This window comes from Pseudorca crassidens, chromosome 4 (genome assembly GCF_039906515.1).
Source record: "Pseudorca crassidens isolate mPseCra1 chromosome 4, mPseCra1.hap1, whole genome shotgun sequence".
NCBI lineage: Eukaryota > Metazoa > Chordata > Mammalia > Artiodactyla > Delphinidae > Pseudorca > Pseudorca crassidens.
This window is the reverse complement of record NC_090299.1, coordinates 106,521,700-106,548,543: the sequence shown is the minus strand read 5'-3', so window position 1 is coordinate 106,548,543 and position 26,844 is coordinate 106,521,700. Positions and strand designations below refer to the sequence as shown.

Below are 26,844 nucleotides of genomic sequence, written 5' to 3'. Positions count from 1 at the left end.
AACCCCACGGAATCCTGGTGGTTAAATTACCTCTGCTCTGTTGGGTAAACTGTCTCTCCATCTACCATTTCTGATTAGTCTCCCATCCAAGCTAATGAAGGGCAAAGGGTCCCGTACTTATGAATAGCAGAAGAGAAACCACAGACAGGCAGCCTGATGAAGCCCTGCATCCCTCACCTTCAGGTACTAGAAGATTGATGGGGCTGATGATTCTAAATGACAAGGAGCATCATTTAAAAGTAAAAACTACCCCTGGGCCCTGCTTTTAGGAAACTGTACAAGATATGAATTTGGCAAAATTAGCTATCATTCTTCATATTGCCTAAGAACTCATTGCAAAGTTCTCTGAGCAGCCAGCTCTTTTTGATGCATTTAAATTATTTGAATCATGAATGCTTGATTAATATGGAACACTATGGGAAGATGTCAAAGAGTTGCAGTAAGCTACCTGTATTAGCACATTAAGCTATCACGATTTTGAATGGATATCCCAAGATATTTTCTTTAATTTCTCAAATTAAAATTCAAACCCTTGGGCTTCCCTGGTGGCGCAGTGGTTGAGAGTCCGCCTGCCGATGCAGGGGACACGGGTTCATGCCCCGGTCCGGGAAGATCCCACATGCCGCGGAGCGGCTAGGCCCGTGAGCCATGGCCGCTGAGCCTGCGCGTCCGGAGCCTGTGCTCCGCAACGGGAGAGGCCACAACAGTGAGAGGCCCGCGTACCGCAAAAAAAAAAAAAATTCAAACCCTTGTTCCTAGAAACACTGAATTTGAGGATGAGTTTCAGAAGCCCAGGTAGACAAGGTATATTGATGCCTTTCCATATTCTGTGGCAGATTATAAATTAATCTCCTTATGATGTGACTTCCATAGAATCCATTTGCCTTTTCTTATTGTTTATCAGAACAGTGCTGTGAAACAAACATAAGTTATCTCCTTTAGTTTAAAGCTGAGAAAAAAAAATAATAAAGTTGAGAAAGACTACCCTAGAAAACTTAGCTTGCCCTTTACCACAGTAATGAGACTTACTGGGAGAATATTTGAAGTGCAGTGTATCCGATTTTTCTGGTGGGTAAGAATTGTCAGAAAAAGATCCTTGGTCTCTGATTCCCTAGTGGGGTGCAGAGCCACTTTGTTTCAATCCAGTCCTAGACACCCTCACTCTGGTTGCTACCGTCACTGTGTTACTCGTTTAAACTCTGAGCCTTGAATGAAATTGTGTAAGGAAATGGACTATTCCCTCACTCCCTAACAATTCTTATTGTTCTCTTTCCCACACTGGGTTTCTGTGGGCAGAACTTATACCTCTACTCTCTCAGGATCACAGATTTAATATCTCCAGTGGATGGATATGGAATGTGGAATGAAAGACGTGGAAGTTGTGTACTCAGCTGCAGGAAGGGCTGCAATCTTTTCTTTCAATTCACCGTTGGGGAGAATCATCAGTTTGTCAAGCTAGTTTGTTTTAATTATCTTTGAAATGAGTCCCACTGAATCACCTTAATGGGAGTGGTATAAGTTTAAAAGTAAATCAGTTTGAGCTGTGACCACTTGTGATCTTTTATGGAAACAATTCTACGGACAGTACTTTGATCTCTCATATCTGGTCCAAGTATTTTGTCTTGGAAATTTTTCGTAAAAACAGCTTTATTGAGGTTATGTTTGCTTGCACCAGTTTTCATTTCTGCTTTTAATTTCTTTCCAAAGTCTGCTTTGACATGCGTTGGACAAGTCATGGCAGAATGGCATAAAGAGCAAAAACTGGACAGGTGTACATTTGAATGGCATCAATAGTGTTTTTTCTTTTACAAGGTGGGTAGAGAAGTGGCCACCTTCTATGTGTCTATCAAATTTCTACCTCCTTTTTATTTTGCAGCTCATTAGAAAACCTCCCTACAGTTTAAATTTGCTAATGGTATATATCCTGAAGCTTGATCAGGGCAACGCTAACAGTCCTGTGCTTGGGCAAGTTAAACTATTTGATAGTACATGAAGTCCCAACGAGGTTTCTTTGGAAAACTTTGGGTAACTGCCTTCAAGTTTAGTCACTTGCACAGCTGTATGTGGAGACGCTTCAAATTACACAATCCAGAGCTGAAAACGGGGTGATGGGGGCGTTGTTTATTTTTGCTAAGATGGTAGGAAGGAAAATGGGCCAAACACTGACCATATTGAGGCATGTTTGTTTCTCTGTATTTGTGTGACACCACTAAGCTGAGAGAAGGTGAGGACAGGGGTGAAGTTGGGCAGGATTACCAAGAATTTATAGCACATCACTGGTCTGGTATGCTTGGGCTCTCTCATCTTCCACCATGGGAGATACCATTGGGGTGCTTTGCCTTTTTAGTTTGCATTTTTCGTTGGTATTCTGTCTTTTCCATTGCCAACACTCTTTCTATGATAATCACATCTGCCTTTTTCAATTAATCTTCTATAGATTGGGGAAAATTGATAATTTTATCTCTCATAAGAATAACTAGAAAAGGGAGCCCTCCTACACTCTTGGTGGCAATGTAAATTGGTACAGCCACCATGGAGAACATTATGGAGTTTCCTTAAAAAAATAAAAATAGAGTTACCATATTATACTGCAATCCCACTCCTGGGCATATATCCATAAAAGATTAAAACTCTAATTTGAAAAGATACATGAACCCCAATGTTCATAGCAGCACTATTTACAGTCGCCAAGACTTGGAAGCAACCTAAATGTCCATTGAAAGATGAATGGATAAAGATGATGTTGTGTATATATATATATATATATATATATATATATAATGGAATATTACTCAGCCATAAAAAAGAATTAAATAATTCCATTTGCAGCAAGATGGATGGACCTGGAGAACATCATACTGAGTGAAGTAAGTCAGACAAAGGCAAATACCACAAATATCACTTATATGCGGAATCTAAAATAAATGATACAAATGAACTTATTTACAAAACAGAAATAGACTCACAGACACAGAAAACAAACTTATGGTTACCAAAGGAGAAAAGTGGGGGAGGGATAAATTAGGAGTTTGGGATTAACAGATACACACTACTATATATAAAATAGGTAAACAACAAGGGCCTACTGTATAGCACAAGAACTATGTTCAATATCTTGTAATAACCTATAATGGAAAAGAATCTGAAAAAGGAAATATATACACATATATATATATATATATCTTAATCACTTTGCTATACACCTAAAACATTGTAAATTAACTATACTTCAATTGAAAATAAAAAAGGAAGAATAACTAGAGTCTGAGTCAGGACCAAAACAGTTCTCCTTTGAGTTAAAGTTATTGCCTAAAGTTCTTGGACTTTTAAGACATTTATTTTGACTGGCTATATTCTGTATAGTACAGCTTACTAGAAAATTAATAAACAAATATATTAGGATTATCTTATCTATGTCATAAGGCTTTTATTATGAGGCTCAAATGATATCGAAGTTGTAAAAAGACATCAAAGGAATTCAGAGATCAAGGAAGAAAAGGACCACGTTTATTCATATTTGCCACCACTAGTATGAATAAGCATTTTTTGTTGCTATTGCCACCAGTGACATTTGGGAAGAATTAATGCCACAGATTCCCTATGGGTGAATATTTTTTGTTCACAAGGAAAACAGACATTATGAAAGAGACTCTTAGTAGGACTAAGACTGGTCCCAGCTACGAGAGTGTCTATTAACCTAGAGACATCTAGGAATACCTTGGATCCCTAATGGCTCCTGACCCATCATGAAATGGATGGGGATTATGATGAGGATAACAATGAAGATGAGGATGATCACGATAGTTTTTAACACATATTGAGTGCTTACTATGTGTTGGGCACTTTTTCAAGGATTTTACACAAATTAACTCATTTAATCTTCTCAATAACCTTATCCTACCTCATACTATAATCATCCCCATTTCATAGGTGAGAACACTAATGCACAGAGAAGATAAGTAGCTTATCTAAAGCCAGAAAGAAAATAACAATAAGTGTTGGCCCAACTGGTAAAAATAAGCAGTTGCCCAGTTTTATGTATTCTGGGCATTAGAATGCATTGAAAATTGTTAGTACCCTATATAAATCATGATTGTCGGAAAAGAAGTTTCTTATACATTTTCCTCCTTTATAAATCACATTCTTTATAGTGCTCAAGGGTCTTAAAGATAGGCTTTATATCATTATATTGGAGTCACTTTACCTAAAAATGCTTTGAATACAACAGGAACTTAATGCAAGTTGGCAGAATAAACACTTTGTATCTAAACTCTCCTAAAAGCATTGTGAGATATCTGTATAAGAATGGATTCTGTATGGTGTTAGGGAGTGTGCTAATTTCTTTCTTTTACATGTAGCTGTCCAGTTTTCCCAGCACCACTTATTGCAAAGGCTGTCTTTTCTCCATTGTATATTCTTGCCTCTCTTATCAAAAATAAGGTGAACATATGTGTCCATCGACAGATGAATGGATAAAGATGTGACACATATATACAATGGAATATTACTCAGCCATAAAAAGAAACGAAATTGAGTTATTTGTAGAGAGGTGGATGGACCTAGAGTTTGTCATACAGAGTGAGGTAAGTCAGAAAGAGAAAAACAAATACTGTATGCTAACACATATATATGGAATCTTAAAAAAGGGTGGGGAGGGGTTCTGAAGAACCTAGGGGCAGGACAGGAATAAAGACACAGATGTAGAGAATGGACTTGAGGACAAGGGGAGGGGGAAGGGTAAGCTGGGACGAAGTGAGAGTGGCATGGACATATATACATTACCAAATGTAAAATAAATAGCTAGTGGGGAGCAGCTGCATAGCACAGGGAGGTCAGCTCAGTGCTTTGTGACCACCTAGAGGGGTGGGATAGGGAGAGTGAGAGGGAGTTGCAAGAGGGAGGAGATATTGTATATGTATAGCTGATTCACTTTGTTATAAAGTAGAAACTAACACACCATTGTAAAGCAATTATACCCCAATAAAGATGTTAAAAAAAAATGGATTATATTGGTTTCTACTAATTCCATTGGCACATATGTTTTACAGAATCTATATAATCTTGTGGTTCAGTGTGTAACTGAATTATCGTGTCAAAACATGCTCAAAATCAGGACAAGAATTATTTAAAATGCAAGCTGACTACTCTGGTATAAATATAATTTTAATAATATAAAAAATTGTTATAACTTAGGATGATGTGTCTACCTACAGAGGCCCACAGCATTATATTAATACTGTAAATCTGAAAACCATCCTACGCCTTTTTATGAATAGAATAATATCACTTACAAGATTTATTACTTTTCAGGGGAATGACACGCTGGGGAGAATTTGATGATCTTTACCGTATTAGTGATTTGGACAGGACTCAGATTCCAGTGTCTGGAGCAACAGATACCCAGGAAGGTCAGTATCAAAATCTTATTAATGAGGAGACTTTTTTAAACTAATACAAAGCATGAATCCTAAATGTTTTTCTGAAATTCAACATTTTATATACCGTTGCTTTTTTTTTTTTTTTTTTTTGCGGTATGCGGGCCTCTCACCATTGTGGCCTCTCCCATTGTGGAGCATAGGCTCTGGACGCGCAGGCTCAGCGGCCATGGCTCACGGGCCCAGCCGCTCCGCAGCATGTGGGATCTTCCCGGACCAGGGCACGAACCCGTGTCCCCTGCATCGGCAGGCGGACTCCCAACCACTGCGCCACCAGGGAAGCCCTACCGTTACTTATTAAACCCTTATTTTGTATTAAAAAAATATATCTTAGGAACATACTAACTTAAGTCACTACAGTGCTCATATGATGTTTAAGAACCTTACTTTGCTATATAAAAACATTATTTTTTTAATTACATGAGGTCCCTTAGATTTACTAGATTAGGGAGAACTGATGGTTTGAATAAAGTTTGTGTACATAAAATTGTTTTATATTTTCCCCAAGGATTAGGATCATTTATTATACTCAGAAGATTTCTATGCTAGACCAAGCCCTTCAGATTGAATTTTACATCTTTTGAGAAGCTGAACATTTCGGTTAATAGATATTTATATAACATTGCTTCTCAGAGGCAGATATACTGCATTCACTATATCTGATAGGGTTGTTTCAAGCATTTATTTAAAAAAGAGAAATCTACTTGAACATCAAGTGAGTTCATATCAAATTTGACAAACGAATGGAAAATGCCAGCCCCTATGACATGTGACAACAGTAATCATAATAATGATGATGTGTTAGTAATAATATTAGTATCTGTCATTTACTGAGACTCGGGCATGTTATCTTACATTTTACATGGATTTCATTTGCATGTAATATGTAGAGACCCAAGGAGAAGATGATGACTGAGGCTGGGGTGGGGTTCACATTCCCGGGATGGTGATATTACCAAACTGACTTCAGACTGAACAAGGGTATGGTGCTGGCATTATCTTCATGAATCTACCAACAACTTCCAATGTTTAGCTTAATTTTTTTCAAAGCATTCTCAGTTCAGTCCTCTCTGCTGTCTCTATAACAACTCAGATTCTGTAACAAACATGATGCTCCTTCCCGGATTCCCTTATTTTTGTCTTATGGCCTTTTGGCATCTTTTATATAAGGGTCCTTATAATTAGCCCTTTGACAACACTCATCTAAACACAAGGGAATCCCAATCTCTTGGCACCAAAGATACAATAAAAATCTATTTTTATTTAAGCACCAGTGCTAGAGAAAGATGAAGTATCACATGCTTATACTCTAATTACAATATAATTAAAATTCCAAGGTAAAATGGAAAACAAGTGTCACCAGATGGCCCTATTCTTAAAGAAGATCATTGCTATTTTCTGTTTAAAAGCATTATAGTCCATTGCATAGCTATATAATTACTAAGTATGTAATCAAATCCACCCATGATGCAAAGAGGTGAGCAGCTAAATTATATGGGCTTATAACCTTTATTCTCCCCAGATTATTTATCTTATCACAGTAGCACTCTGAAGCTTCATGCAGATGAAGAACCTGAATCCCCATTGCTCTATAGAACCATGAGTGAAGCAGCCCTGGTGAGAAAAAGGATGAAGCCTCCGACGATGGACAGAAAGGACAGACAGAAGCATAGGGCCTCTATTAACGGACACTTTTATAACCATGAAGTGAGTTCCAGTTTCATTAATGTCATTTAAAAGAATGTTGTCTATTGTGCTAACAATATCACTCAATTCAATTTTTGTGTGTGTGTGTGTGGTACGCGGGCCTCTCACTGTTGTGGCCTCTCCCATTGCGGAGCACAGGCTCCGGACGCACAGGCTCAGCGGCCATGGCTCACGGGCCCAGCCACTCCGCGGCATGTGGGATCTTCCCGGACCGGGGCACGAACCTGTGTCCCCTGCATCGGCAGGCGGACCCTCAACCACTGCGCCACCAGGGAAGCCCTCAATTCAATTTATAATTAAAAATAATAATAATGCCTTTAGATATACTACTACTATTATTATTGGGTACTCTCTATGTGTTAAGCATTAAACTGTTTTGATGGATTATCTCATTAATCACTAAAACAATCCTATGAAGCAGATACCATTATGTTCCCTACTTTACGTATGAGTTAACTGAGGTTCACAGAGGTTACACAATCCATCACCGGTCACACTGCTTTTAAGTAGCAGCTCTGAGCCCGAACCCAGCTTCTGTCTGATGCCAGAACCCAAGTTCTTAACCAACATGATCAGTGAACCCTAAGTGGCAGGCCCTGTGATACACACTGGAAATATAAAGATAACACAATTGATGCCTTTGCCAGCATGGAGCTCAGGGCTTGGGCAAAGAAACCAATACATCCACAAATGGTATTAAAATATGTAAGTGCTACAAAAGAGATTGGTTCAAAGTACATTCAAACATTAATATTTAAATAAAAGGAAAAAATCAGCTATAGGCTTGTTTATTCTGATCAATTAAATTTTCCAGGTCTTATACATAAACTCATATACATAAACCCATATCACCCACAAGTGCAATTGTAGTTTATACTATTTGCATTTTGATTTTTTTCACTTAATATGTGTTAAATATATATGTGCCTTTCTATAGTATTTATAAGACATTTAACTTGGTCGAAGGTAGGAAATACATCATGTTTTTGTAGAACTCAAATTTTTCATGTCATATACTAGGGATCATTCATCCATTCATTCAATAAATACTTAAAAAGCACTCACTCTGTGCAAGGCACCACTCTAAGCCCTTTCATACAAAATATTGACTCATTCATCATAAGCTTTTTTTCTTTAGGGCTTTCTACCTTTTATCCTTCTTTTTCATCCCTTGGGAGAGTATTCATATGTTCCTTTGGAGACTGGTATGGAGAAATCTCCCTTGTGAATTCTCTGTTCAAATTAGACATTTTTCTGGCTCAAGAACTTCCTCCTGGCCAAAAAGTAACATTGACAGTCCCCCACAGATACGCAACTACCTGGTTTCTTCTTCTCCTCAGAATTATGCTGTATGTCATCAGCACTTGTGAGGTGATTTCTGTTAAAGTAGGCTATGAAAGCCACATTATTCCAAATGAGCAGCTTCCAGATGGGATATGCGGAGCTAAGAATGAAATGGGCACTAAAGTTGGCAGCACAGCATCATAGCTGAATGCTTGGGCATTGCAGCCTGATGACCTGATTGCAAATTCTTGCTGAGCAAATAAAAAAGTACTCAACCTCTTAGCCTTCATTCCTTCATCCTTCCTTCTTTACAAGGCTGTTGATGGGATTAAGTGGAATGAGGTGAGTTCAGTACTTAGCATAAGTATCTGCACGAAGGAAGAACTCCGTTTACAGTTAGCTTTATTGATATTGATTGAAAGAGATCAAGTGGAACTAAAGATATTTCACACAAATATCATACACTGCAGTATAACAACTAGCAGAAAACAACACCCTGAAACCCAAAGCACTCTATCAATGTGTATGCAATGATGGGCATCTAGGAATTTAAGTTGATATAGTCATAAGATATGTTTTTATATCATGAAACCTCTTGATAATGCCTCCAGTACTAGAGGCTTAGATTGTGATGCAGTAGTCCCAAGGGAATGCATTCCAAGACTCCCAGTGGATACCTGAAACTAAGGATAGTACTGAATTCTATATATACTATGTTTTTTCCTATACATACATACCTATGATAAAGTTTAATGTATAAATTAGGCAAAATAAGATGTTAACAACAATATCTAATAATAAGGTAGAATATTTATAAAAATATACTGTAAAAAATGTTTTGTGAATGTGGTCTCTCTCTCCCTCCATCTCTCTCAAAATATCTTATTGCACTGTATTCACCTTTGTAAGGGTGTGAGATGATAAAACACCTGTGGTGTGATGAGATGAAGTGAGGTGAATAAGGAGGCATGGTGATGCAGCATTAGGCTACTCTTGACCTTCTGACAGTATGTCAGAAGGGGGATCATCTGCTTCAGATGATCCTGGACCATCAAGCCATGATGACGTCGATAGTTGGCTGTCAGGAGCAAACATTGTCAGTGGTTGGGGATCTTGGGCCAGATGGAGTAGGATGGTGCAAGATTTTATCATGCTACTCAGAATGGCACACAATTTAAAATGTATGAATTGTTTATTTCTGGAATTTTCCATTTAATTTTTTTCATCTCTCTCAGAATTCTATTTATTTTAAAATAGGAATAATGATCAAACAATGAGAAAAAATTTTATGGTTATATGTTTCTGATGATTTTTTTATGGTGCATTACTAATCCCCAAGAGAGATGTGTCAGACTTATCTGACCATAGAAATCTTTTACCAGGTATTATCTAAAAGGCAGACTCTTGATTAGAGAAACTTGCAGGAAATATTGTTCTAGATATTCAATTAGCAGCACTTTCACCTCAATCCTCAGTTGAGATATAGGCTGAACCATATGAAATTGCCAACACTGGACCATTTCTGACCAACCAAAAAGGAGTGATTTTATACAGTTCAAATTAAAACAATTTAGAACAATTATTCCCAACCAGGAGGGAATTTTGAAATCTTAAACTACACTGAAGAATGGTGTGACTATCTAGTGAAACTGTTTTGAACATTCTCAAATGATGTTTTACCTAACTTACTCTAGAAAAAATATAAAGCTGCTTAAAGGCATACATAGTACAGTATTCAACAAAAGCAAAGAAAGTAAAAATAAGAAAGCAAATTTTTAAACTGATGATCTTGGATTTTTTGTCCAAAGGAAGGCCAGGTTCAAAATATTGACTCTCGTTAGTTTGTCACATTAAGTCCTTAAAATTATATCAATCTTTTTTTTTCTCTTCTAGACATCAATTTTCACTCCAGCCTTTGGATCAGAAACTAAGGTCAGAATAAACAGTAATATGAGAACTGAAGAAGTAATAAAGCAAATTCTCCAAAAATTTAAGGTAATCTTTATCAGTGAACTGAGCTATAAATATCTTGTATATAATTTAACTGTAGGCACATAAATGGATTTTTCTGAAATTAAATGTTCAGTTCCAAAGAATTCTTTCCTATGTATGGTTGACCCTTGAACAAAATGGGTTTGAACTGCATGGGTCCATTTATAATATAAATGGACTGTGCCTGCGAAATTACATTATCCCCAGGGAGCGGAAAAGGTTTTATATCTGAAAGTGAAAAATGAAAGTGAAGAAACATATATAATTTGGGTCTGGTTGGCTTAGAAAACATTGACAACAAAGAATTCACATCTGTTCTTTCTTTTCCATTGACAGATTGAAAATAGTGCCCAGGATTTTGCACTTTACATTATTTTTGCAACAGGAGGTAAGAAAGCTTGGTGGTTGTTCTAACATGACTCCAGTGTGTTATCGTTTTCTGCCCATAAGAAAGGCAGAAAAGCAGTTTACCTCCTTCTGTGGAAGAACGGGAGGGAGGGAAGGAAGAAGGAAGAGAGGGGGAGTGTTTTACATTATTCGTATTTCACAATTTCAGAGGAAGACACCCTAAGAATAAGGTATCCTAGAAGAGTTTATAATACAAAAGACTTTGCTTGTTGGCCAGTCATTAAATTATCTGAATGGTGATCAAAGAGCACTGGAGAATAGGTGGAAGGTTCCCAGGAATTGTTAGGCATTTAAGTTGACCTCTGTACTTCTTTCTTTTTCACTTTCCCTTATCATTCTAGCTCTTACTAGAGTCATCATTACATATCATTTCTTCCTCATCTTTCTTAGCACAGTGTCTGACACATTGTGGGAGTGTTCTCTCTTCCTCAGTAGAGAAAAATGTGCAGAACTTTGTGGTGGAGGTAAAAGTTTAGCAGCAGGACATTGGAAAGAGTCTATATGTAGGGTGCTAGGAGCAGGGAGTGAAAGATTAGAGAAACCCTAAAGCAATACTAAAATGAAATTTTTGAAAGCCTTAAAACTGAAAAATTTTAAATGTTAAATTATAAAAATAGCTCAGGTTATAATTTAAGTATCAGAATGTTTGAGCCAGAAATTGAATAGAATAAAATAATACATTTTGATCTGGAACAATTACAAGAAAATGAAAGCTGGATTTCCAAACACATACAAAATTAAAGTCGTTATAAGTCAAAAGCTTAAATATAAGAAATATATTAAATGTTTGAAAATTCTAAGAGTGTGTGTGTGTGTGTGTGTGTGTAATCATTCTAGTTATTTTAGAAAAGAACTAAAATGTAGAAACATTGAACTGTATAAAAATGTATTGATAGAAGATACAAACATTATGAAGAAGGGTCACAATGAAAGCAACTGTAGACACATAAACAAAGTTTTAAAATTGCTTCAACTATCAACTGCTATGGAAGAAAATCACAGAGATAGGCACCACTGAAGAGGACTTGGAGCAGAAGCAGAAGGCCTAGAAGCAGACCCTGTGGTGTCTTTCTACACTGCTGCCTCTGAAAAAAGCCCAGCAAATAGTTAAAGACCCAGAGTGAGGGCAGAGAGCAGAAGCAAGAAGAACTACAATCCTGCAGCCTGTGGAACAAAAACTACATTCACAGAAAGATAGACAAGATGAAAAGGCAGAGGGTTACATACCAGATGAAGGAACAAGATAAAACCCCAGAAAAACAACTAAATGAAGTGGAGATAGGCAACCTTCCAGAAAAAGAATTCAGAATAATGGTAGTGAAGATAATCCAGGACCTCAGAAAAAGAATGGAGGCAAAGATTGAGAAGGTGCAAGAAATGTTTAACGAAGATCTAGAAGAATTAAAGAACAAACAAACAGAGATGAACAATACAATAACTGAAATGAAAACTACACTAGAAGGAATCAATAGCAGAATAACTGAGGCAGAAAAACAGATAAGTGATCTGGAAGACACAATGGTGGAATTCACTGCTGTTGAACAGAATAAAGAAAAAAGAATGAAAAGAAATGAAGAAGGCCTAAGAGACCCCTGGGACAACATTAAACCCAACAACATTCACATTATAGGGGTCCCAGAAGGAGAAGAAAGAGAGACAGGACCCGAGAAAATATTTGAAGAGATTATAGTCAAAAACTTCACTAACATGGGAAAGGAAATAGCCACCCAAGTCCAGGAAATGCAGAGAGTCCCATACAGGACAAACCCAAGGAGAAACACGTTCAGACACAGTAATCAAATTGGCAAAAAGACAAAGAAAAATTACTGAAAGCTGCAAGGGAAAAACAACAAATAACATGCAAGGGAACTCCCATAAGGTTAACAGCTGATTTCTCGGCAGAAACTCTACAAGCCAGAAGGGAGTGGTATGATATACTTAAAGTGATGAAAGGGAAGAACCTACAACCAAGATTACTCTACCCAGCAAGGATCTCATTCAGGTTTGATGAAGAAATCAAAAGCTTTACAGACAAGCAAAACCTAAGAGAATTCAGCACCACCAAACCAGCTCTAACAAATGCTAAAGGAACTTCTCTAAGTGGGAAACACAAGAGAAGAAAAGAACCTACAAAAACAAACCCAAAACAATTAAGAAAACAGTAATAAGAACATACATATTGATAATTACCTTAAATGTGAAAGGATTAAATGCTCCAACCAAAAGACACAGGCTTGCTGAATGGATACAAAAACAAGACCCATATATATACTGTCTACAAGAGACTCACTTCAGACCTAGGGACACATACTGGCTGAAAGTGAGGGGATGGAAAAAAATATCCCATGCAAATGGAAATCAAAAGAAAGCTGGAGTAGCAATACTCATATCAGATGAAATAGACTTTAAAATAAAGAATGTTGCAAGAGACAAGGAAGGACACTACATAATGATCAAGGGATCAATCCAAGAAGAAGATATAACAATTATAAATATATATGCACCCAACATAGGCGCACCTCAATACATAAGGCAACTGATAACAGCTCTAAAAGAGGAAATCGACAGTAACACAGTAATACTGGGGGACTTTAACACCTCACACCAATGGACAGATCATCCAAACAGAAAATTAATAAGGAAACACAAGCTTTAAATGACACAATAGACCACATAGATTTAATTGATATTTATAGGACATTCCACCCAAAAACAGCAGATTACACTTTCTTTTCCAGTGTGCATGGAACATTCTCCAGGATACATCACATCTTGGGTCACAAATCAAGCCTCTGTAAATTTAAGAAAACTGAAATCATACCAAGCATCTTTTCTGACCACAATACTATGAAATTAGAAATCAATTACAGGGGAAAAAATGTAAAAAACACAAACACATGGAGGGTAAACAATATGTTACTGAATAACCAAGAGATCACTAAAGAAATCAAACAGGAAATCAAAAAATACCTAGAGACAAATGACAATGAAAACACGACAATCCAAAACCTATGGGATGCAGCAAAAGCAGTTCTAATAGGGAAGTTTATAGCTATACAAGCCTACCTCAAGAAACAAGAAAAATCTCAAATAAACAATCTAACGTTACACCTAAAGGAACTAGGGAAAGAAGAACAAACAAAACCCAAAGTTAGCAGAAGGAAAGAAATAAAGATCAGAGCAGAAATAAATGAAATAGAAACAAAGAAAACAGTAGCAAAGATCAATAAAACTAAAAGCTAGTTCTTTGAGAAGATAAAAAAAATTGATAAACCATTAGCCAGACTCATCAAGAAAAGGAGGGAGAGGACTCAAATCAATAAAATTAGAAATGGAAACGGAGAAGTTGCAACTGACACTGCAGAAATACAAAGCATCCTAAGAGACTACTACAAGCAACTCTATGCCAATAAAATGGACAACCTGGAAGAAATAGAAAAATTCTTAGAAAGGTATAACCTTCCAAGACTGAACCAGGAAGAAATAGAAAATATGAACAGACCAATCACAAGTAATGAAATTGAAACTGTGATTAAAAATCTTCCAACAAACAAAAGTCTAGGACCAGATGGTTTCACAGGCGAATTCTATCAAACATTTAGAGAAGAGCTAACACCCATCCTTCTCAAACTCTTCCAAACAATTGCAGAAGAAGGAAAACCCCTAAACTCATTCTATGAGGCCACCATCACCCTGATACCAAAACCAGACAAAGATACTATAAGAAAAGAAAATTACAGACCAATATCACTGATGAATATAGACGCAAAAATCCTCAACAAAATACTAGCAAACAGTATCTAACAACACATTAAAAGGATCATACACCGTGATCAAGTGGGATTTATCCCAGAGATGCGAGGATTCTTCAATATATGCAAATCAATCAATGTGATACACCATATTAACAAATTGAAGAATAAAAACCATATGATCATCTCAATAGATGCAGAAAAGCTTTTGACAAAATTCAACACCTATTTATGATAAAATCTCTCCAGAAAGTGGGCATAGAGGGAACCTACTTCAGCATAATAAAGGCCATATATGACAAACCCACAGCAAACATCATTCTCAATGGTGAAAAACTGAAAGCATTTCCTCTAGGATCAGGAACAAGACAAGGATGTCCACTCTCACTGTTATGCAACATAGTTTTGGAAGTCCTAGCCACGGCAATCAGAGGAGAAAAAGAAATAAAAGGAATCCAAATTGGAAAACAAGAAGTAAAACTGTCACTGTTTGCAAATGACATGATATTATACATAGATAATCCTAAAGATGCCACCAGAAAACTACTAGAGCTCATCAATGAATTTGGTAAAGTAGCAGGATACAAAATTAATGCACAGAAATCTCTTGCATTCCAATACACTAATGATGAAAAATCTGAAAGAGAAATTAAGGAAACACTCCCATTTACCATTGCAACAAAAAGAATAAAATACCTATGAATAAACTTACTTAGGGAGACAAAAGACCTGTATGCAGGAAACTATAATACACTGATGAAAGAAATTAAAGATGACACCAACAGGTGGAGAGACATACCATGCTCTTGGATTGGAAGAATCAACATTGTGAAAATGACTATACTACCCAAGGCAATCTACAGATTCATTGCAATCTCTAACAAACTACCAATGGCATTTTTTACAGACCTAGAACAAAAGAATCTTAAAATTTGTATGGAGACACAAAAGACCCCGAAAAGCCAAAGCAGTCTTGAGGGAAAAAACTGGAGCTGGAGGAATCAGACTCCCTGACTTCAGACTATACTACAAAGCTACAGTAATCAAGACAATATGGTACTGGCACAAAAACAGAAATATAGATCAATGGAACAGGATAGAAATCCGAGAGATAAACCCACACACCTATGGTCAACTAATCTATGACAAAGGTGGCAAGGATATACAAAGGAGAAAAGACAGCCTCTTCAATAAGTGATGCTGGGAAAACTGGACAGCTACATGTAAAAGAATGAAAATAGAGCACTCCCTAACACCATACACAAAAATAAACCCAAAATGCATTAAAGACCTAAATGTAAGACCAGGCACTATAAAACGCTTTGAGGAAAATACATGCAGAACACTCTTTGACATAAATCACACCAAGATTTCTTTTTTTTTTTTTTTCAGTACGTGGGCCTCTCACTGTTCTGGCCTCTCCCGTTGTGGAGCACAGGCTCCAGACACGCAGGCTCAGCGGCCATGGCTCACAGGCCCAGCCGCTCTGCGGCATGTGGGATCTTCCCGGACCGGGCCACGAACCCGTGTTCCCTGCATCGGCAGGCGGACTCTCAACCACTGCGCCACCAGGGAAGCCCCCAAGATATTTTTTGATCCACCTCCTAGAGTAATGGAAATAAAAACAAAAATAAAAGTGGGACCTAATGAAACTTCAAAGGTTTTGCACAGCAAAGGAAACCATAAACAAGACGAAAAGACAACAATCAGAATGGGAGAAAATATTTGCAAATGAATCATTGGACAAAGGATTAATCTGCAAAATATATAAACAACTCATGCAGCTCAATAGTAAAAAAACAAACAACCCAATCCAAAAATGGGCAGAAGACCTAAATAGACATTTCTCCATAGAAGACATACAGGTGGCCAAGAAGCACATGAAATGCTGCTCAACATCACTAATTATTAGAGAAATGCAAATCAAAACTACAATGAGGTATCACCTCACACCAGTTAGAATGAGTATCCTCAGAAAATCTACAAACAACAAATGCTGGAGGGGGTATGGAGAAAAGGGAACATTTTTGCACTGTTGGTGGGAATGTAAATTGATATGGCCACTATGGAGAACAGTATGGAGGTTCCTTAAAGAACTAAGAATAGAATTACCATATGACCCAGCAATCCCACTACTGGGCATATACCCAGAGAAAACCACAATTCAGAAAGACACATGCAGGGCTTCCCTGGTGGCACAGTGGTTGAGAGTCCGCATGCCGATGCAGGGGACAGGGGTTCGTGCCCCGGTCCGGGAAGATCCCACATGCCGCAGAGCAGCTGGGCCCGTGAGCCATGGCCGCTGAGCCTGCGTGTCCAGATCTGTGATCCACAATGGGAGAGGCCACAGCAGTGAGAGGCCTGCATACCAAAAAAAAAAAGACACATGCACCCCAATGTTCATTGCAGCACTATTTACAATAGCCAGGTCATGGAAGCAACCTAAATGCCCATCGACAGACGAATGGATAAAGAAGGTGTGGTAAATATATACAATGGAATATTACTCAGCCATAAAAAGGAACGAAATTGGGTCATTTATAGAGACGTGGATGCATCTAGAGACTGTCATACAGAGTGAAGTAAGTCAGAAAGAGAAAAACAAATATCATATATTAACACATATATGTGGAACCTAGGAAATGGTACAGATGAACGGGTTTGCAGGGCAGAAATTGAGACACAGATGTAGAGAATAAATGTATGGACACCAAGGGGGGAAAGCAGCAGGGGGTGGGGGGTGTGATGAATTGGGAGATTGGGATTGACACATATACACTGATGTGGATAAAATGGACGACTAATAAGAAAATAAATATTTTTTTAAAAAAAAGAAAGAAAAGATACAAGCATTATGAAGAATATCAGAAAAAGATTAATACCTACAATATCAAAAAGTTCTTGCAGGGCTTCCCTGGTGGCGCAGTGGTTGAGAGTCCGCCTGCCGATGCAGGGGACACAGGTTCATGCCCCGGTCCGGGAAGATTCCACATGCCGCAGAGCGGCTGGGCCCGTGAGCCATGGCCGCTGAGCCTGCGCGTCCGGAGCCTGTGCTCCGCAACGGGAGAGGCCACAACAGTGAGAGGCCAGCGTACGGTACAAAAAATAATAATAATAATTTTTTAAAAAGTTGTTGCAAAATGATAGTGAAAAGACAATCCAATAAAAATAAAGTATGATAAAGCAATTCAAAGAATAACAAAGTAACCAGTAAATATTTTTAGGAAAGTCTTAAACTCAAGGAAATACAAATATTAAAGGAAATGCAGAAGTTAAGGAAACGTAAATTCAATCCTTAAATTCAATGTAATATTATCACCTATGTCTGGTGTGGATAAGGGTAAAAGCATATGTTCTTGCAATTCTGGTGAAGAGCTGTCTGTCTACTTTCTTAAAATTCATTCTAGCAACATTTGTTAAAATCCACAGTATACATATCCTTTAGCCCAGCAATTCCACTGGTGAGAATGTGTTTCACAAAAATAAAAGGACTACTGCCTACAGATTTATGTGGAAGGCTATTTATAATGACAAAAAGCTAAAGGCAAAGTTACCCATCATAGAGGAATGATTTAATAAGTGATTATTATGCAACCATTAAATGAAATGAGTTAGATCTATACCAGTTGAATGGAAGGAATTCTATAATATACATTTAATTACAAATGCAAGATGCCTATAAATGTATATAGTATGATCCCTTTTTTTTTTTTTTTTTTTTTTTTTTGCAGTACGCGGGCCCCTCACTGTTGTGGCCTCTCCCGTTGCGGAGCACAGGCTCCGGACGTGCAGGCTCGGTGGCCATGGCTCACGGGCCCAGCCGCTCCGCGGCACGTGGGATCTTCCCGGACCGGGGCACGAACCCGCGTCCCCTGCATCGGCAGGCGGATGCTCAACCACTGCGCCACCAGGGAAGCCCAGTATGATCCCATTTTTAAAAAAGAATTATAAATCCCTATTTATATATGTGGTTTATATGATCACATGATCAGGGAGAAAGGTATGGAAAGATAAATACCAAGCCATTAACATTGATTACTTGGTTAGGGGGTTGGGGAGATACAGAAAAGACAATGGGAAGGAGAAAAAGCACAAAAGGAAAAAACAAATTATGATTTTTAAAAATATATGTGTACAATAAAAATATCAAGTGTGATACGACCACCTTTATGTATTTTTTGTGTGTGTGCATAAAGAGATATGTGAAGGGATGGCCACAAAAAGTGAAAAGCTGCTTATCCTAGAGTTCTGGGATTCCAGGTGATTTTTACTTTCTGCCTTATTCTTCTCCTCATAATTACAGTAGTATGTATGTTGTTGAGGAATAATTCAGAATAACTGACAAATATAATTGTATATATTTAAAGTGTACAATGTGATGATTGGACATACATGTACACTGTGCAGCGATTACCAAGATCAAGATAATCAACACATCCATCAGCTTACATAGTTAACTCTTTTTCTTCTTGGGCTAAGAATGCTTAAGATCTACTCTCAGCAACTTTCAAGTGTACATTAGATCCTCAGAAATTATTCTTCTAATAACTGAAAAGTTGTACTCTTTGACCTATATAACCTCCTTTCCCCTCCCCAATACGTATGTTATTTTTAAAATCAGGGGGAAATGCTTATTTTTACTGTAAAATGTAGTTATTTCAATTTTACCTGTGAAAATTATGTTTTCTTTTAAATTGTGTCAAAATTTCTTATACATGAAATCCAGAAGTGAAGATAATCATAACTAGGACCTTTTTAGGGACCAGGAATAGAGAAAAGAATGGAGCATATAGCACTGTTTGGGTAGTAATGTGGAAAACAGATAGCTGTGTTTTTTAATACCTTTTATCTACTAAGCACATGATCTATAACAGTGTTTCTCGAATTGTAGCACCCTTCAGAATCACCTGGAGAGTTCATTTAAAACACAAATTCTCAAGCCCCTCCAGATCTGAGGACAGTCTGGGAATGCATATTTCTAATAATTATCCCAGGTGACCATGAAGCAAGGAACATTGCCCTGTGATATCAAGAATGAAGCAAATCGAGGATGCAAAACCAAGTTAATACAAGATGTAAAGGTCAGAAGAGGATTCTGGTGGGTTAATGACAGGAGCTAAATTATGGGGTTCCCCACTGCTTCAGAAAAAGAAGAGGAATTAAAGCAACGAACACTGACTCTGTGGACATAGGAATGGATGTCACTTTAATTGTGGGGAAGCTGGACTTCTGTGTTCTAGATCCTCTCTTGCCCTTTTTCCTGGGGTAGGTCCAGTCCAGAGGATGAGAACAGTTCTGACACTTGGAACTTTTAAAAGCCCAAGGAAACACATGATACTGTAGAAAGGACTCACTGGTCCACCTTTTTCCCTTCAGTCTACTTCAACAGAGCAGACAGATTATTCTTTAACCATGGAAGTCAGACCATGTCACATCTATTCTTAGATCCTCCAATGGTCTCTCTTCTGACAGTAAAGTCACAGTCTTTGTGCTGGTCCCATTACCTCTTCTCTTCATCATTTAACAACCCTCCCCTCATCTCCGTGCCAGCCACCCTGTTCCCTTGCTGCTCTTTGACGGCATTAGGCATGCACTGACCTCAGAGGTGCTCTATTTATTTACTTACCCTTTCGGCACACACTTCCCCTAAATAGCTTCATGGTTCCTCTCTCATCTCCTTCAGGTCTTTGCTTAAATGTTACATCTTCAGTGAGGCCTTCCTCCACCACTAAAATAATTGCAAACTTCTCCCCTGCACACATGTATTTACACATATGCATGCTTTCTACCCCCTCCCTTGCTTTATTTTTTCCCCTTAATACTTCTCACTATATGTGACATGTCTTATTGATGTATCTTCCTTATCATCTTCTTCTCCACTAGAGTGTAAGGTTCATGAGGGCAGTGATTTTTGTCTGCTTTTTCCGTAGTGTACCCAGTACAGAGAACAAGGCCTGGTACATAGTTGTAACTCAAAAAATATTTGAGGAAGGAAGGAGGAAAGAAAATGAATGTAAAGGCACTGTGTCCTAAAATGAAATCACAGATGTGAAACTACTTCAGCAGAAAGCTAGAAGTATTTTGTGGTGGGAGTATTTGTGACTTTTGGAAATTTGAAGTTCTGGGACTATACCAAATAGGAAGTTATTTTTTTTCTCATCTCATTATTATGGTTGAATGGATGAAGTCCATAGTTTAATGAAATAATAAAAAATACCCCTGATGTGAATAACAATTCTGAATATATTTTTAAGAAAAGCCAAGGATTGGATGTGGGGTGAGAAAGAAATGAAGAACTGAAGATAATTACAAAGTTTTGGATCTGAACTACTAGAAAGATAGAATTACATTAATGGAACTAGGAAAGATCAATAAATATTTGTTGAATGAATGAAAAATTGTAAAAAAAATTTTTAGGAGTGTTGCATAATACAAGGCATAAATGGGACTGAAGATTTGTCTGAACATCCAAACCAAAGGCAAAGTTGGCATTCTGAGATAGAAAGTCAAACCCTGAAGGATAGCAAGAGAAAGAAGTCCATTTTTAGTTCATTTAAAGGTTTTAATTTCAATTTACTTTTTTGAGTGAGTTCCTCCTGTTGTATGTTCTTTTTAGGTCTTTCAAAGTGAGCTGAAGAAGCAAAATGAATGGACAAATTATGTTTCTTTTTTTCTCTGACTGTAGTTGATTCTTATTTTCATTTGCAGAGCAGAGACGGCTAAAGAAAACAGACATTCCGCTACTGCATAGACTCCTACAGGGACCATCCGAAAAGAATGCTCGCATTTTCCTCATGGATAAAGATGCAGAAGAAATTAACAGTGATGTATGGATGCCATTGCCCTGAATCTGTCTTTGCCCTCTCCTCACTCAGCATCTCTCACACAAATGCTCTGCTTTTGTTGTTTGTTTTTCTTTCAGGTGGCTCAGTATATTAACTTTCATTTTTCTCTCCTGGAATCCATCCTTCAAAGATTAAATGAAGAAGAGAAAAGAGAGATTCAAAGAACAATAACAAAGTAAGTTAAGAGCTTGCACACTGGGTGCTTCGTTCTTTAATAGGTTCAAGGCACAAAATGTGTCCAGTTGTTAATACTCTTTTTCTCCTTATTTCAGATTCAGTACAGAAAAGGCTATCATACTGAAATGTCTCCGAAGTAAACAGGTAATAAAAACAGAGACAACAGTTTAGCAATACAGGTCACTATTGCTAAAACACTTCAACAAACTTAGAAGGGTGTTACAACTATTTGAGTGCATAAATTCTATACTTGCATTTATACAAATATATGTGAACTTGAATCTGTAGGAAATTGAATGTGGTAAAAGCTTGTCTCTCTTTAAACTGAAGAGGTTAAGTAAGGTTCACAGTTGGACTGAAGGAACTTGAATTTAGTTTCAGTAACTGGAATAAGCTCGGATACTATGTATTTCAAATAGTTTTTATAGTAAAACGCTCAATGAACTTGAATTTAAATGGCATCTTCAGATGCCATGCAGCTTAAACTTATTTTAGCTTCAACTGTCAAGAGAACTCTCATCAACTGACTCTCAGAAATGATTCAGAAGTAAAAGCTGCCAGCTCTTAAAATAAAAAATCAGCACATTGCTACCCCACCAAGGAATCTGATGGTGATGGTGTTTCACAGCTCCTTAAACTCTAGCCTTTTCATAAAATTTAGGACAATCCTTCTATGGATACGTGACTTTGGGCTATCTATAACATCAGAGCTATCTGTCCTTTGGGATGGAAAAGATTATGGACTCTGTTAAGAAATCCAAATTGTAATTTTCTCAACCTGAGCCCTTCTTTTTCCCCCCTCCCTTCTGTTCTACAGATGACTTTCAAAAGTGTTCTTAAGCTTTTCTTTTGTCAATTGAACTAGTTTTCTTTATTTTTCCAAACAAACATATCACAGAGATTTAGTGTATTTTGTTGGCTAGGCTAAGACTTGACCCATGATAACCATTTGTTGCTGAATAAATATAGAAGATAATGCAAAGCTGTGGTAGGTCGAAGTTGGGCAGGAAATCTGGAGCTCTGCCCTTTTTCTCCAAGACAACTCATTCTACAAAACAACACTCAGGGTCCATCAAGTACACTTAACCAATCTGAAAAAGCACTGAGAATGCCACAAGTATCATCTATGATTTTATTTATGAACTCTATATTAAAAGGGAGTTTTATGCAGCTCTTTTCCATTCCACTACTACTTCTATCTGCATTCCTCATAAGCATTGGATTAAACTGATTATATTACACACACTATGGGATAAGGTTGAATGTAATAAACCCAGTTGGAAGATCAATTATCAAAATATGAAACATGTTTAAGACAAAGATATTACTTCTCAGTGTAACCAAATCCTAAACCAGACGAAAGTAAAAGTGTGCTGTGAGCTTTTCAGTCCTAGGAAATCTCCTTTATTGAATAAGACATGGGCTTGCATCTTCATCCTATTATCTATCAGTTATTAAGAAAATCTCATCTCACAAAAGTAAAGCGAATGTAATGGTTAAAATTCAGTATACTTATTTAAAGTAGTGTCAAGTATCTGCCATAAACATGACAAAAGATTCATTTTAATATATTGAAAGTCTACAAAATGCATTAAAAAATACCATGCCTGGATAGAATAAATAAGACATATGGCTTGAAAAGTAAAATTGCAGAAGAGGAAATGCAAATGGCTAATAAGTATGTGAAAAAAGTTGTATCTTAATAGTGATCAGTTGTATTATTAGTCTGTGTCTAATCAGGAGACAGAAACCACACAGTCATTTAAACAGGGGAAATTTAATATAAAGAACTTAGCTGTGATGATAGAGTAACTATAAAAATGTGAAGAGAACTCCAAAGTGTACCCTAAGGCTGAGGAAGAATACCCCACAAAGGAAAAGCTTGGAGAGAGGAGCTGAGAATTCATTGGAGAAGGTGTGGTTGCAGCCCAGTGGATAGGGGAGACATCCTCTGGTTGCACAGGACACAGCAGGGCCACAGTCATAGGCCAATCAGGAACAACTCTCTGGAGTGTGGATCAGGTAGACAGGTGAGCAGAGGGACTTGGGGCTTCTCTGCAGGCACAAAGCCAGATCACAGAGTGTTGGTGTCTGGAGGTCTGCAGGAAACAAAGTCTGGGGGTAAGCTGAGGCTGAAGGGTAGGCACACAAAAAAATCAGGGGCGCTGCTGCCAGTGCTGCTAGGACTGCGGGGGCTGCAGGGCCCATCTCTGCAGGAACCTAGTACAACTCTGTGTATGCCTTGGACTGTGGCATCTTTGAGGCTGCATGGGACAAAGGTGGGGCAAGTGGCTTACCAGATGATCAGCCCCACAAGGCACTCTCTGGGAGCATGCACCAAGTTGAGAAGGTATGGAGAGTAATGATCTGAGCTAGGACACAGGCCTCTACTGGGCCTCCAGACTGTGCCACCACAAACCAAATCAAAAGCTACAAAAGGGGTTGGAGGAACACAAGATAAAGAAAGCTGCACCCTACAGGCCACTAGCACTGAAGAAACCACTCTGGGTAGAGCAGTGAAGGAAGAAAGTCAGCTTCCCAGAATCCGGAAAGACCAACTTCCTCCTACAGTGTTTCTCCAGTGCCCCCTACTGACAAAGCATGACATCATGTAAGCTGCAAAGGAAGCATATAGAAAGGCTCCCATGTACATTTTCACAGACAACAGCAAAGAGTGAATTTGGAGCAGAGACGCAATAAAATAACTGGCGTGTCAACAAAATGCAAAGCAAAGAAAAGTGAAATCCATCTATTAAAGAAGATTAAGAAATGATAATATTAAATACTCAACAAATTACAATGAGATGGGCACTTAAACTACTGGTAGAATTACAAATGAATATAACTTTCCTTGAAAGCAATTTAGTAATGAGTTCATCCTATAATTCTACTTGTAGGATCTTATATGAAAATAATCATATATACAAAGATACTATGTAAAGATGATTATTATTTATTGTGATAAAAGGAAGTAAATAGCCTAATGTTCAAAAATAGGAAAAACGATTAAGGAAGGAAAGAAACATTTACCTACAGAATGTTATGCAGCTCTTAAATTGTTTTCTAATAAATTTTAATTATAAGAGTAAATTCTCCTTATGTATCTGGACAAGAATATAGATACAATATCCAAAAGTTTATTATCCATAAGATATATAGATATATGTTTATATATGTATGTATATTATTTGTACATAAACACTACAAACCAAAAACATGTTAAATGTGGTTATGTCTGGTTTGTAGAATTATGTATGGGTGATTCATGTTTTTCATATTTTTCTACACTTGTTAAATAATCTGTAATGAACATATATTGCTTTTTCTATTTAGGAAATAGAAAATTTATGATTAAAAAGTTGCCAACAAAAGAGTAGCAAGTACATGCAAGCACAGAGTTCTACTAGATGCAAAAAAATTCAAATAAATTATGCAAGTGAGATGTTAACATCACTACCGTGGTAGTTTTAAAATATATGTATGAAGTCTTTGATACTCCTCCTCTCAAGATATGGAGCCTAATCTTCCTCACCTTGCCAATGGGCTGGACTTAGTAACTCACTTCTAAGGAACAGAGGAAAGCAGAAGTGCCAGGGTGTGGCTTTGGAGACTAGGTCATAAAAGGCACTGTGGTGTCCTCCTTGCTTGTTCTCTTGGATTGCTGACTCTGGGGGGAGCCAACTGCCACATCCAGAGTAGCCCTAGGGAAAGGCCTATATAACAGGAACTGAGACCTTCTTCCAAAAGCCCAAAAGCCAACAAGGAACTGAGGCACCCTGTCCACAGCCCACAGCCGTGGGAGTGCGCCATCGGCCAGCCCCAGTTAAGCCTTCAACGACTGCAGCCCTGGCAAACAGCTTGACTACAACCTCATGAGAGACCTGAGCCAAAAATCCCAGCTAAACCACTCCTGGATTCCTGATCCTCAGAAAATGTGTGAGGTACGAAATGTTTGTTGTAGTATGCTGCTATGATTTAGGATAATTTGTTACATCACAATAGATAACATATAATTTCTGAGACAAAAATCTGTTCACTTCAGAGTCATCTTGACATAATACAAGAATATAAACTTTTGTCACAAAACCGTTCATCCTTGTTTTAGGTGGTCCAAATATTTCACTACCAGTTACATATTAGTTCAAATTCAGTTCTAGATAATGTTATACTTATTAATGGTAGAGGACCTGTCACATTCATCTTTGTATACTTTGTTGTACTTAATATGGTGTCCTGTGTATTGGATGTGCTCAATAAAAATCAGTTGAATAAAGGACTGAATGAATTAATGAATGAATAAAAGAATGAGTGAATAAATTGTCTAAAATATTTTTTAAGTCCCCTGTATATATGCCTCCTTTTTCACAAATCTGATCTAGTAGCTAAAAACATATCGAAACTTTTCTATATAGTTTTCCCTAATATCGTGGTGTATTTTATCATCTCTTGGCAGTATGAAATATACAGTTAGGCAGTGTTACTATGGAATTTTGTTTAGGGTTGTTCAGCTTGGCTTCAAGAACTGAAGAAATCCATTTGCAAGGCAGTGGATGAGGTGGAAAAGATGGCAGATGTATTTATTATATTGAGATATCTACATGTGAAAGGAAAGGAATAGGATGCAATTCAAGAGGGCAAAACCCTCAACAGCATCCAATTTTCTTCTAAATAACAGCTGAACTATTAGACTGAGACATTTGAAATTGTCCATATTTGGCCTACAAAAGCAGCAATTTTATATTGTTGAAACTAACCACACTTAGCATTTGCCTTACATAGATCAACTCATTTAACATCCATTACACTCCTGTGAGGAAATTAATCTTTCAACCTGATTTTAAAGATGAAGAAAGTAAGCCATGGAGAGGTTGGGAGATTTGCTAAGCTCTTTAGTAGAAGACTGAGGTAGGATTTGAACTTATGGCTCCAGGACCCACACTCTTAACCACTGGAATATATGGCCTCACCCTAATTACACACCCTCAAGTGGCATCTCTCTGTCTTCATTTGTGATATAGAAATAATAGTACCTACTTCATTATACAGTTGTAGGAGTTATAGGAATAATATATTTAAAGGCTGACACGTTGCACATAAGAAGTGTGTGATAAATATTAGCTATTGTTATAGCTAAACTATAATATGTCCTCACCCAACACTGTAGCCTAGGCTTTCACTAAGTCTTACTGCCCACAACTACTTTATTCTTGTCTCAAAACCCACCCATCTGAATCACTCACCATT

The 26,844-nt window shown here is 37.5% G+C and overlaps 1 protein-coding gene across 3 annotated transcripts in view; it reads left to right on the top strand.

Annotated features, from left to right (window-relative positions):
* Nucleotides 1–25,897, top strand: part of RASSF6 (Ras association domain family member 6) — a 63,993-nt gene extending 38,096 nt beyond the window's left edge. Inside the window, exons 3-10 of one of the 3 annotated variants that reach the window (XM_067736253.1) lie at nucleotides 5,311–5,408; nucleotides 6,958–7,142; nucleotides 10,320–10,421; nucleotides 10,755–10,806; nucleotides 21,287–21,405; nucleotides 21,501–21,598; nucleotides 21,696–21,744; nucleotides 24,934–25,897. In XM_067736253.1, coding sequence (XP_067592354.1) covers nucleotides 5,311–5,408; nucleotides 6,958–7,142; nucleotides 10,320–10,421; nucleotides 10,755–10,806; nucleotides 21,287–21,405; nucleotides 21,501–21,598; nucleotides 21,696–21,744; nucleotides 24,934–24,951 — 721 coding nt within the window. In that variant the 3' untranslated portion in view covers nucleotides 24,952–25,897. Of the gene's footprint in view, nucleotides 1–5,310; nucleotides 5,409–6,957; nucleotides 7,143–10,319; nucleotides 10,422–10,754; nucleotides 10,807–21,286; nucleotides 21,406–21,500; nucleotides 21,599–21,695 lie in introns of all 3 variants that reach the window. The other 2 variants (XM_067736252.1, XM_067736254.1) reach the window with 2 other exon arrangements.
* The last annotated feature ends 947 nt before the right edge of the window (nucleotides 25,898–26,844 follow it).